This window comes from Hyaena hyaena, unplaced genomic scaffold, assembly GCF_003009895.1.
Source record: "Hyaena hyaena isolate Hyena2069 unplaced genomic scaffold, ASM300989v1 scaffold_96, whole genome shotgun sequence".
NCBI classification, from domain to species: Eukaryota; Metazoa; Chordata; class Mammalia; order Carnivora; family Hyaenidae; genus Hyaena; species Hyaena hyaena.
This window is the reverse complement of record NW_024080729.1, coordinates 2470668-2482736: the sequence shown is the minus strand read 5'-3', so window position 1 is coordinate 2482736 and position 12069 is coordinate 2470668. Positions and strand designations below refer to the sequence as shown.

Sequence of the window (12069 nt, the reverse complement as noted above, 5' to 3'; positions counted from 1 at the left end):
AGAAGTTCCTAGTTCCACAATCGGGCTGGGACTTGAAAGGGAGTAGAATGAAAGGAATAGAAATGAGAGGTATCTGCGCTAGGTAAGACTTTGTACAATTGACATAGCACTTACACTTTATTCCTAGCTACTCCACAAAGCAATCATGTAAAGTAGGTATTATTGTTCCCATTTTTCAGATGTGAAAACTGAGACCCAGCAGTTAAATGACTTGTTCATTGGTCTCTAGCCATACAGCAAGCCTGAGCCTTCAGACTCCAAAAGCAGAGTCTGGAAGAGTGGAAGGGAAAGGACCAGGGGAAAAAATGAGAAAGAAAGAAAGGGAAAGACAGGAGTATGAAGATCAAAGAGATGAAAGCTAAAGCAAGGCTTAGAGTGACAGGCTGGAATAGATGGGATACAACGTTGTTAGGAAGGTTTGTTCAGGGCCAAAGAGAAGCAACGCAGAGGCCCTGCAAGGTTTGGAGGGAAGAAAAAGAAATGGGGTAAGTAAATGTTGTAGATGCTTTGCACACTGGTTAATAATGATGGCTACAGGGTGCCTGGGTGGCTCAGTCAGTTAAGTGTCTGACTTCTGCTCAGGTCATGATCTCATGGTTCATGAGTTCCAGCCAGTCCGCTCTGTGCTGACAGCTCAGAGCCTAGAGGCTGCTTGGGATTCTGTCTCTCCCTCTCTCTCTGACCCTCCCCTGCTTGTGCTCTGTCTCTCAAAAGTAAAAAAATGTTTTAAAAGTTTTAAAAATTAAAAAAAAAAAACGATGGCTAAATGAATTCTTTACTTAGGCATCTAAGTACTATTATGTACTTTCACATTGTTAAAATCAAACACAAATGGAGACCAGACTTGAAAATTTCCTGAGCAGGCAAAACAGTTTAGTCATATAGACAACCTTTAATTTAGCTTGTTCTGTAAAATAAGTGAAACTTAACTTGGGCCACTTCTTGTCAATGCCTCTGAAAATCAAAAGCAAAACTCAAACTGTTCTCAAAATTGATATGAAGTAACTACTCGTTTTTAAACTTGTTAAAATATTTAAAAATATTTTGCACTCTCAGTGCTGAGCCAGATGCGGGGCTCGATCTCACAAACCGAAATCAAGAGCCAGACGCTTCGGGGCCCCTGGGTGGCTCAGTTAGTTAAGTTGGACTTCAGCTCAGGTCATGACCTCGAGGTTTGTGAGTTTGAGCCCCATCAGGCTCTGAGCTGACAGCTCTGAGCCTGGAGCCTTCGGATTCTGTGTCTCCCTCTCTCTCTGCTTCTCCCCTGTTCACCCTCTGTCTCTCTCAAAAATAAATAAACATTTAAAAAAAAAGTCAGACGCTTAACTGACTGAGCCACCCAGGTACCCCATGAAGTAACTACTTTGAACCCATCCCTATCGCTAGGAAAATTCTAATGTTATAATTAATCTGAAGAGTAAAAAGCCACGCTCCCTCCTCACTATCTCCTGCTTCAAAACAATACACGTCTGAACCCCTTCCATGTTCAGATTGAGTGCTTCCAGTTTGCAAACTGTTTTTTGTGTATGATGAACTTTTACTAAGTACTCTTTCAGTGATCCAGGGGTTTTTAATTCTATTTCTAAACTTCTGACAACACTTAATCTTCCAAACCCAATGAGGTAGATGTTGCTGTACCCTTTTTAAGGAAACTGAGCCTTACAAAGATTAAGTGACTCGGTCAGTACCACAGCTGGGAGCATCTGCACTTAACTATAGTTCAACCCTAGCTCCCTTAATTGTCAGGTAGGAATAAGGGTATACAGTGTTGTGGAGATCAAACTAGGCAGTGAGCAGGCTGGGCCTCCTTGATTTCTGTGCCTTTCTCGCTGAGTACTGAGATTAGGGTATTCAGGTTTTTGTTGAATGAATAATGGGCAAAAAATGAAAATTTTAGGCTATGAGTGCTGGGCTAAGGTAAGGTATAATAAATTCTACACTTTGTGGTCTCGTGTTCATGTCCTCTTTATTACCCTTGAGCTGGACAGGAAAGTCTTTATCATTGGTCCATTCTGTCTATTGCTTTTTGAGTTGGGTTTCTCTGGACCCTTGGTAGTTCCATACTATCTATTTTGGGAGGCTTAGGGCACATTGAAGATGCATTGGAGTTTTACACAAGAATAAGTCAGTGTCTTACTGTCTCATTCCAAAATCCTTCCCCAAAAGACGCCATATTTGTTGGCCTTTTGTCCCCAAGAGAACATTGGGTGACTTCAGGGAGGAATTAATAAAGATTTCTGAGTATAACTAATAGTCCACGTTAAGTTACTCAGAGTATCTTGTATTTACTACTTCTATTCTGTTAAGCTTAATTTGTCTTCTGAATAAATGTGCTTTATTAAAAACAAAATTATAAACTCTTCCAGAAACATCATTTGGGGGGCTAGAAACCTGAAAATCATCCTCTTTCTCTCTCCTCCCTGTAAGTGATACATCATCAAGACTTGTCAATTCTTTTTTCCCCAAGATACCCAAATTGTATCCCTTCCTTCCCATTCCTGCTGCTGCTTCAAACCTGTTAAAGGATTATTTTAGAAGCCCCCTTGTGGGGTTCCCTGCCTTTTGGCTTTTCCCCACCAATGCATCCTGCACACACACCAGCCAAAGCTTTCCTTCCAGAATATATCTTGTAGTGTGTCACTTTGCTGAGAAATGTGAATCGATTTCCCTTTGCCTATTAAAATCCCTATGGCGCCTGGGTGGCTGAGTTGGTTAAGCTTGACTTTGGCTCAGGTCATGATCTCAGGGTTCATGGGATGAAGCCCCTCATCTGTGCTGTCAGCACAGAGCCTGCTTGGGATTCCCTCCCTCTCTCTCTCCCCCCCTTCCCTGTGTGCTCTCTCTCAAAATAAATAATAAATAAACAGTTAAAAATAATTTATAAAAACCAACTAAATTAAATAAAGTCCCAAACCACATGAACTGGGCTTCAACGCCCTTCACCCTGACTTCCCCAGCCTGATTTCCTACTATTTCATCCATGCCTCAAATGTGCCACCAACATTCCCACTTTCCAGGCCTTTGCTCAGGTCATTCGTCCCCTTTCCTTGTGATGCTTCCCAAACCTCGCTCGTGCCTGTGCCTTAACTTCTTCAGAAATCCTCTCTCCCCTTCCTGTCAGCAAGTAGATTCTTCCCCTTTCTCCCTTCTTGGTCTTTAGTCCTCTGCCACCTTTCATTCTTGTCTAGCTGCTTGTACACATTCTCTTTTCTCCAAGTAGATTTTTTTTTCACCATTTTTATTTATTTTTGAGAGAGAGACAGAGCATGAATGGGGGAGGCACAGAGAGAGAGGGAGACAGAATCTGAAGAAGGCTGCAGGCTCTGAGCTGTCAGCACAGAGCCTGACATGGGGCTCAAACTCACGAACCATGAGATCATGACCTGAGCCAAGTTGGACCCTTAACCGACTCTGAGCCACCTAGGTGCCCCTCCGGAGCCTTTCTACTACCTGGCAGCCTTTCTGATTTGTTGTACCTGGGAAATCTTCCTTGAGTGGATTCTCGTTCTTCCATTCCTTTAACTTGGACCACCAAAGTTCTTTTTCCCCTGAACTTTCCAAAGTTAATTTTTCCTCTTCCAATCTCGCCTTTGCCCATCCCACAGGATTTTTATGGCCATACCAGAACTCTGATCACATCACAACCCTGCTCAAAAACCTTCAGTGGCTCGCCACTGTTACTCCTATGTCTTATGCCTGAAATGTCCATCCTCAGCCTCCAGTGTCTGAATCCTTATAGCCACTTCCAAGATCACTCTCTCCCCAAACCTTTTCCTGGAGCACCTACCAGCCAACCAGCCACTAGGCATTAAAAAAGATAAAGATGGGTCCCAGACATTGTGCCTGGCCCCAAAGGGACTCACATGCTCGGAGAGACAGGCAAACACTACTACAAGATAGTGTAAGGAGTGTTGTAATAAAGCAGCACATGGTACTTCCTGACTTCTGGTTGCTCCAGAGCTGGATTTGGGTAGCCACAGGTCTCCCTGGGAATGATAACCTGAGATACGGAAAATGTTGAAGATCGCCAGAAGCCAGGAGAGAGTTCTCCTCTTTGTAGAGCTGGAACATTATAAAGAGCTTGGGAAGTCAGAGGGTATTTCTTGGGCTGCGCTGGTGCTGAGTGATGGGGATCAAAGGATCAAAGGATCGTCACACTTGATCCTGAGGGACCCCGTGAAGTGGCAGAATTAGATTTTGTATTTTGGAAGTGTCAGGCTGTGGTATTGGAGACTGGCAGGAGGGGCCACAAAGAAATGGACTCCCCGGAGTACTTTTTTTTCTTAAGTAAAAATTTAAATTCTGAATACATTCAGAAAAACAGACAGATCCCAAGTGGGATCATTCAATTAATTATTACAAAGTAAGACCCACCTGTGTAACCACCATCACATCAGGAAAAAATAGTTTCTAACTCCAGAGAAGCTCCTGCTACCATCCAGTACCCCTCCCTGCCACAAAGGTAACCATTTTCTAACTTCTAAATTCATAGACTGTCTTTCTCTGTGTTTGAAATTTACATAAATGAAGTCATAGTTTTTGTGTGTCTGGCTTCTTTTGCGTAACATTATGTTTGCGTGATATATCCATGCTGTTATAGGTAGTGACCATTATTTCATTTTTCAGAGCAATGTAGTATTCTGTCACAGAACTATACTACAATGCCTTTATACATTCTACTGTTAACGGGCATTTGGAATGTTTCCAGATTGTGTCTCTTACAAATAGTGCTGCTATGAATATTTTTGTATGTATTTTGGTGCACTTGTACATGAATTTTTTGGAGTATATACCTAGAAGTAGGATTGCTGGGCCATAGGTTATATGTATCTTACCATTTAGTAGTTAACACCAGCCTGTTTTCCAAAGTGGCTGTAGCAATTTACATCCCTACCAGCAGTGTGTAAGTTGTAAGTTGCTCCACTTCTTCACCAACACTTTGTATGAGTCTTTTAAATTGAAGTGATTTTGGAGCTTGTATAGTATCTCAGTAGTTGTTTCCCTAACAACTAATGATCAGTGAAGTTGAACACTTTTTCATATGTGTATTTGCCATTAGGTATCCTTTTTCATGGTATCATCTTTTTGTGTTCAGATCTTCTCCCCACTTTTTATTTGGCTGTCCAGTCCATCTTTTTCTTATTTGTGAAGTTCTTTATGTATCTTGGATACAAACTTTTTGTCAGTTTCTCTCATTCTACAGGTTGTCTTTTTGGTTCTCTTAATCGTACCTTGGGGCACATTGGCTCAGTGTGCCAATTCCTTTAAATGTCCAACCTGATTTCAGCTCAGGTCAGGATCTCATGGTCCCTGAGTCACGCTCTGTGCTGTTAACACAGAGCCTGCTTGAGATTCTGTCTCCCTCTCTTTCCGCCCCTCCCCCACTTGCACACACGCGCATGTTATCTGCCAGATACCTTGCACTGGAACTATGAGGCTTATCCCCAGATTAGGTGGCAGGCTCCCCAATTCCATCTCAGTCTGCCTTGGAGAGAGTCTGATTGAAAATGACCACTATGTCCTTCCAGGACAAATCAAAAGTTAGTATCAAACCCCGAACTCCTGACATGTAACAGTCCAAGGTCCCAGGAAAAATCTCTCAAGTCCTTCTGGACTTGGTGGACATCACTCACAAAGAAAGGAATTTGGACCCACATGGTGGTTCCTGCTGGATCAGCCATTTCCTGGAGGAGACACAGAATCGGAAGGGGTTTGTTAGGACTTGACACTGTGGGTGGTCCTGGATATGGGTCCCCCACCACCACCAGGTGAGGCCCATGGCCCAAATTAGTATCACTGCAGCCTGTCCTTTCTTTACGTGCCTCAGAATCGAGGTGCCAATGAAGGAGGGCGTGATGATTTAATTTACTTTTGAGACAGAGAAAGCATGAGGTGGGGAGGGGCAGAGAGAGAGGGAGACAGGAACCGAAGCAGGCTCCGTGCTGACAGCAGAGAGCCCCACATGGGGCTCGACCTCACAAGCCAACAGATCATGACCTGGGCCAAAGTCAGATGCTTAGCTAACTGAGGTACTCAGGTGCCCCAGTTTCTAATTTTAATGTGGTCCACTGAATCAATTTATCTTTTACAGAACATATCAGTTCTGACTAGCCACATTTAAGTACTCAATAGTCACTTGCACAGCAATGGTATTAGACAGAGCTGCTCTAAAGTTTTATTGTTTGGGGTTTTTTTCATATAGAATTACAGTGCACATAGAATTTATTTTGGTGTATGGTGTGAGGTTGGAGTTATTTTTTCCTATATGTATATACAACTGACCCAGAACCATTTATTGAAAGCATTATCCTTTCCCTACTCCTCAGTTGTACCTTTTTGTCACGAAGCAAGTGTGTGTGTGTGGGGGGGGGGTATGATTTTCATTTTGGTCTCTCTATTCTGCTCAATTGGCTTGTCCATTCCTGCATCAGTATCACACTGCCTTTGTAGTTAGCTTTATTAGTATGAACCCAGTAGCATTTTAAAGGTAGATCTCTAGCAGAAAGCAGTTAGGATCTTGGATCTTGGCACTAAGGACCGGGCAAAATAAGGAGCCCAGGTTCTAATCGTGACCTCACCACTCTTTGTGTAATCTTGAGCAAGTTAACCTTTCCATAAACCTCAGCTTGGTTGGTATGATGATAAATGTTGTGGGGCATCAGGGAGGAAGAATTTCTTCTGCATTTCAAGGCCCTTCCAGCTGGACAAAGAACCAGATTGACATGAGACAGATTAACAGGAGAAAATCAAATTTAGTATTATACATGTGGGGAATAAACACACACACACACACACACACACATGAAATTCCAAAGATAGCCAACATGAGACATCCTGAGCTGAGCTAAGCAGAGGGACAGGGGGTTGGGAATACAAAGGAGAGGAAGGCCCTGTTCTATTAGCAGGGAGATTAGAGGAGATGTCTGGAAAACACAGGTTGCCCTGTAAGTTTCTTAGGTAAAGAGGGATGGATCTCTGTTAATAGCTCTTTCTGGTATAGGCAGTTAGTTGAGTGGGTGGGTAGAGAGCTTTTCCTAAATCTGCTGGGTTTTTATTGCTCTTATTTCATATTCTTAAAGTAGGCTTTATGCCCGATGTGGGGCTTGTACTCACCACCTTGATATCAAGAGTTGCAAGCTTTACCAACTGAGACAGCCAGGTGTCCTTTGTTTGTAATTCACCATAATCATCATGCCAAAGTGTCCATCTTCGGGTGGCCTGCCCTTGGCCCCTACAGGGACTATTTATATGATATGGTTGTTGATTGGTTTCACAAACAGAAAGGGCAACGTCTGGCAGACAGTAAGCTCCAATAAATATTCGTGAGTGGGGTGTCTATTTATTTGAATGATTTGTTTGCTTGTCTTTCTCTTACACTAAGCTCCCAGAAGTAAGGGCCTGCCCTCCATTACCTATCTCTCCCGCCCCTTAATGCCTTAAACGCTGCCTGGCACGTAGTAGGGTGCTCCAATCAATAGTTGCTGGGGACAATCAGTTCAGCGGCTAAGTCCGTGTTAACGCGGGAAGAGCCTGACGCCAGGGGGAGCAGGAACCCGTGCCCTCCAGATCTCGCGGGAGGTCGCGCGCGCGCGACCAAGTCGCGGGTTCTGCTCCTGACGCAAGTGCGTGGCGTGAAGGAGCTACCCCAGCACGCGCGGCCTCGCCTGTGGCGTGGGAGCTGCTTCCGGGTCGCGCGCCCGGAAGCAGGAAGTTGGCGGCTCACCCTCCTCGCCCGGAGGTTGCAGTCCCCGAGGCGGGAGGAGCCCGAGGGGGCGCGGGCCTCGCATGTGAGTCACTGGGGCCCGAGGCCGGGAGGGGGGACGCCGCCCTGTGACACCCTCGCGCAGCCCTTTTCCTCCTGCCCCTGCGCGAACCTCTTCTCAGAGCCTCTGGGGTTTCGCAGACTGACAGCCCTGCCCGCAGCTCCCGCAGGGCCGACTGCCATCATCGAAAGTCTTTTCCTTGGCTCCTCGGAACAGAGCGAAGCGAGGTGGAGCCTGTTTGAACTTTCTTCGCAGGTGTCACAGCAGTGTGCAGAACACTGGTGCTAGCCAAGTCTAGGTCTCACTGCCCTTTTGACAGATTTCTAATTATTTGGTATATGGAGTAGATTCCCAGCCCCCCCTTCGAACCACCTTTTACTGTTATCATTGGAAGCTTGCCTTGTGTCCGTGGAAGTCCCGGTTCTTGCATATTCCGCACAGATTTACATGAATATCCGCACTAGCATAAAGACGGTGAGAAGGAAGGTGCCAAGCACAAAGCAGTTTATTAAAGGGCAGGACACTTTGAAGATGGAGTCGGTTGCCGACTGTCCCGAGGCTACAGGAGTTTTTTCGCTCCTGCTTGTGGGGAGAGATTTGACCCTACAAAGTTGCCGTCGAAACTCACTGGAAACTATCCAGGCGGCTTCCCCGACCAGGAGGGCAAACCGCAATGCAGATGCACTGTAATGAAGTCTAGGGTTACTCTGGGGCAGAAAAGTTAGAGGGAAGAGCGCGACCTCTGCACCTGCTGCTTTTGGTCTGACAGCCCTGGAAAGCTGGGAACCTCTTGCCCTCAGTTCTCTAAATGTAACCTGTAAGTTCATGGCCGTGTCTGCCTCCAGCTCATATCTCACCAAGTGTCTACTCTGTTATTTCCCCTTCCAGGACTTGGGGCTCTGTAATCTTTTATGTTGTGGGCCAAAATCAAGTTTCTGTAGCTGCTTCCTGCTGAACGGGCAGTGTTTTCATTAGAGTCCCAACCCTTGATATCTGTCTGGGCCGTCAGGAAGTGGGGTGAGGTTAAGGTGGAGTGGGGCTTCTGCCCCGGTTGCAGAAGGCTTGACAGCTCCAGTCCAGGGGCCATAGTAGTCCTGATGCTTCCTTGATAGGGGCTGATATCCTTGTTGCAGTAAGAGCTGAAGGTGGACTTGTCTACCACGAGAGGAGATGAGCTCAGTTATAAGATTAGGAAGACATGATCCAAAAAGCAAAAGAAGGATCGTGCAAAGGAAAGGTCCTATGAAGGGAAGTATCCATGACATAAGACCCCAGGACAGGGAAGTGGTGGATGTGCTGATAGGAGAAACTGGCTTGTGTTTGGAGTCTTTTGATACTTTGTTGAATAACCTGACCGATTGACCTAAAAACAACATTCTTCGTGGACTGACTGACATAAAAACAACATTCTTCGTGGACTAACGCACAGGTACCCCCTTGGGCAAAAGTGAGGCTACCTAATGCCCTTCGATTTTGGAGGACTAGCCCTGAGAGTAACAACCAGACAGGAGCTGAAGGAAAGCTTACCTATAAAGGAGGTTAAGGCAGAGTAGGTGGCCCCTGTGTCCAAAAGAAAATTAATTGTCCTACCTGCCAGTGAGTTGAGTTGGAGGCCTAAGGTTGCCAAGACTTACATAGTTTCTTGAATGGATTTGCCTGTTTCTTGAGAGAGTTGGGAAGGACAGTCCTTGTGATCCCTCTGGCCAGTCCTCAGGCTGCTCCCAGGAGGGACCCTAGCAAAAGGAGTGTCAGGACGTCCTGCTTGGACATGGATGTTTCAGTTATCATAGGGAGGGAAACTCTTTGAGTAACTCCTATGAGGGATACATCTGGAGCTAAGCAGGCCAAAGTATAAGTGTCCATCCATCCATCTGGAAGGGTCAGGTATGCTTGAGTTCCAAAAACAGAGTCCCTTCTGAGGATGCAGGTGAACCTTGGTTAGGATAGAAAATAAAGGCACTTTCAGAGGGGGCTCCCCAGGGCCAGCAGTGGCCCTAAAGAGGACCAAGGCCAATATGAAGGTGGGCAAAGGGATCATGACTTGATGTTGTACAGTTGCGTTGCCACTTTAACACTGTTAAAGGACCCACTCTTGAAAATTTTTTTAAATTTATTTTTGAGAGAAAGAGTGTATGTGAGCAGGGGAGCGGCAGAGAGAGAGGGAGACACAGAATCTGAAGCAGACTCCAGGCTCTGAGCTGTCACCACGGAGCCTGATGTGGGGCTCGAACCCAGGAACCGTGAGATCATGATTTGAGCAGAAGTCAGACTGAGCCACCCAGGCACTCCTTAAAAGACTCACTCTTAACCTTCTCCCAAAGGTCACCATCACCCCCGTCCTTGACCCCCCATGTCTCAATATTGCCAGGGCCATCTGTCAGCCCAGATAACATCCTTCTTCTTCAATACATCTTCTCAATGGCCCTGTCTCCTGCTGGAAAAACTCCTGGAACATATGTTCTGGGATCTTCATCAAAAGCTTCTCTTTAACTGTGTTAAAGTAGCAATCAGAAACACTTTCCCAAAAGAATGACTCACCTGCCGAAGTTAGGTTGAAATGATAAAGGCAGGGAGACAAGGGAATAAAACCCACTGGAGTCCCAAATGATGGGTTAGCACTAACACAGATTGGGAAGGTCATATCAGAAAGTTTAAGCTGAGTATAGAACAGTCCCAAAATAGCCGGTGTTGGGAGGGGCCCCTGCACATTTAGGATTTTTGTGCTGTGTTCCATGGCCTTTCTTTGGAAGTTTCTTGCACTTATGTGGGGCTGGGAGGTCCATGTTGGTATCCAGACACGGGTAGAGGTGAAACTAATGGGGCTATTGGTGGTGGCCCACAATGCAGCAGGTGCGGAGTTACAGCGGCTAATATCCAGCAGGGGGAGTTATAACTGGTGTTGTCCAGATAGCGCTGAACAGTGTAAGTGAGGGTGGCTATGGGGCAGCGTGAGGCAGAAGTGATGTGTGATCACAGAGGTACCATGCCCATGGGTCTCTTTAAGGGTGTGGCCTTGGAAGTCCCTTGGAGGAACTCGGACCACACTAAGGTGTTGGACATAACAGAATAGAGGATTTGAGGATTTATCTGAGATGGCCCTCTTTGACCAGCAGTTTGAGGTCTTCCAGTGGCTCACAGGTAGGCTCAGAGGTACTGGGGCCGTCCTCTTTGTTAGAGGTCACAGCAGGCTTGGCTCCGGAGAGATGGATCCATCTGGAGATTCCTGGGAACTTGCTGGTTGTAGGGGTGGACGAAAGAACAGTTAGGGTCCCTTCCGTAAAGGAGTTAGTTGGGATCCAGGAGATCCAGCTCTCCAGGTTTTAATTAGGACCTTATCTCCTGGTTGGACTGGGGAGGTTGGGGTTGAGTAGTCTGGCTTTAGTAGGACCTGTTTTTCCCATAAAGCCTTTCAGAGGCACTAACTGAGTCCCAAGAACAGGTGAATTTTAGTCGGTAGGCTGTCCACTCCCATAAGCAGACAGGAATTGGAGGCAAGCTTACCTGTAAAGGAGGTTAAGACAGAGTAGGTGGCTCCCATGTCCAAAGAAAATTAACTGTCTTACCTGCCATGTCAAGGGTCACCCTGGGCTCTGTCACAATGGTGGAAACATTGAGTGGAGGAGCCCATTGGTACCGTAGGCTGCCTCAGTCCACAGTGCTGACAGCTAGAAGGGACTCTGAGTGCCTGGTTATGAGCGGGGCAGTCTCTCCACCAGTGTCCTGTTTGAGGACATTGGGACAGGCTGTATTAGGGAGCTGAAGGAAAGGACATCCATCTCTCCAGTGTCCCTCCTTTTTGCAATGGTAGCAGGCTCCTTTGGGTGTCTCCCTTTTGACAGGGTGACCCTGGGGTGACAGCTGGCATTGCAAGGCCACCAGGAGTCGAGTCTGTCTCTGATCCTAACGTTTCTCCTTTTCCCTTTTTTTCCCCTTCTTCCTGGTCCCGGCCATAGAACACAAAATTCACCACCTTAAGGAGTTCAGAGCTTGCAATGTCTGGCCTAGGGATAACTTTTGGAGCTGCCTCTTAATATCTGGGGAGGCCTGAGTGATGAGTCAGCCATTAAGAACTGTGAGACCGGGGGCGCCTGGGTGGCTTAGTCGGTTAAGCGTCCGACTTTCACTCAGGTCATGATCTCGCGGTTCGTGGGTTCAAGCCCCGCGTGGGGCTCTGTGCTGACTGCCAGCTCAGAGCCTGGAACCTGTTTCAGAGTCTGTGACTCCCTCTCTCTCTGACCCTCCCCTGCTCACGCTGTCTCTCTCTCTCTCTCTCCTAGAAATAAATAAAACATTAAAAAAAAATTAA

The 12069-nt window shown here is 46.3% G+C and overlaps 1 protein-coding gene across 3 annotated transcripts in view; it reads left to right on the top strand.

Annotated features, from left to right (window-relative positions):
- Positions 1 to 65: 65 nt before the first annotated feature.
- The window catches only part of CUNH6orf89 (chromosome unknown C6orf89 homolog), a 65710-nt gene continuing 53706 nt past the window's right edge, over positions 66 to 12069 (top strand). The window contains exon 1 of one of the 3 annotated variants that reach the window (XM_039235239.1): positions 66 to 485. In XM_039235239.1, the coding sequence (XP_039091170.1) occupies positions 337 to 485 (149 nt within the window). In that variant the 5' untranslated portion in view covers positions 66 to 336. Of the gene's footprint in view, positions 486 to 7676; positions 7788 to 12069 lie in introns of those variants that run through there. The other 2 variants (XM_039235240.1, XM_039235242.1) reach the window with 2 other exon arrangements.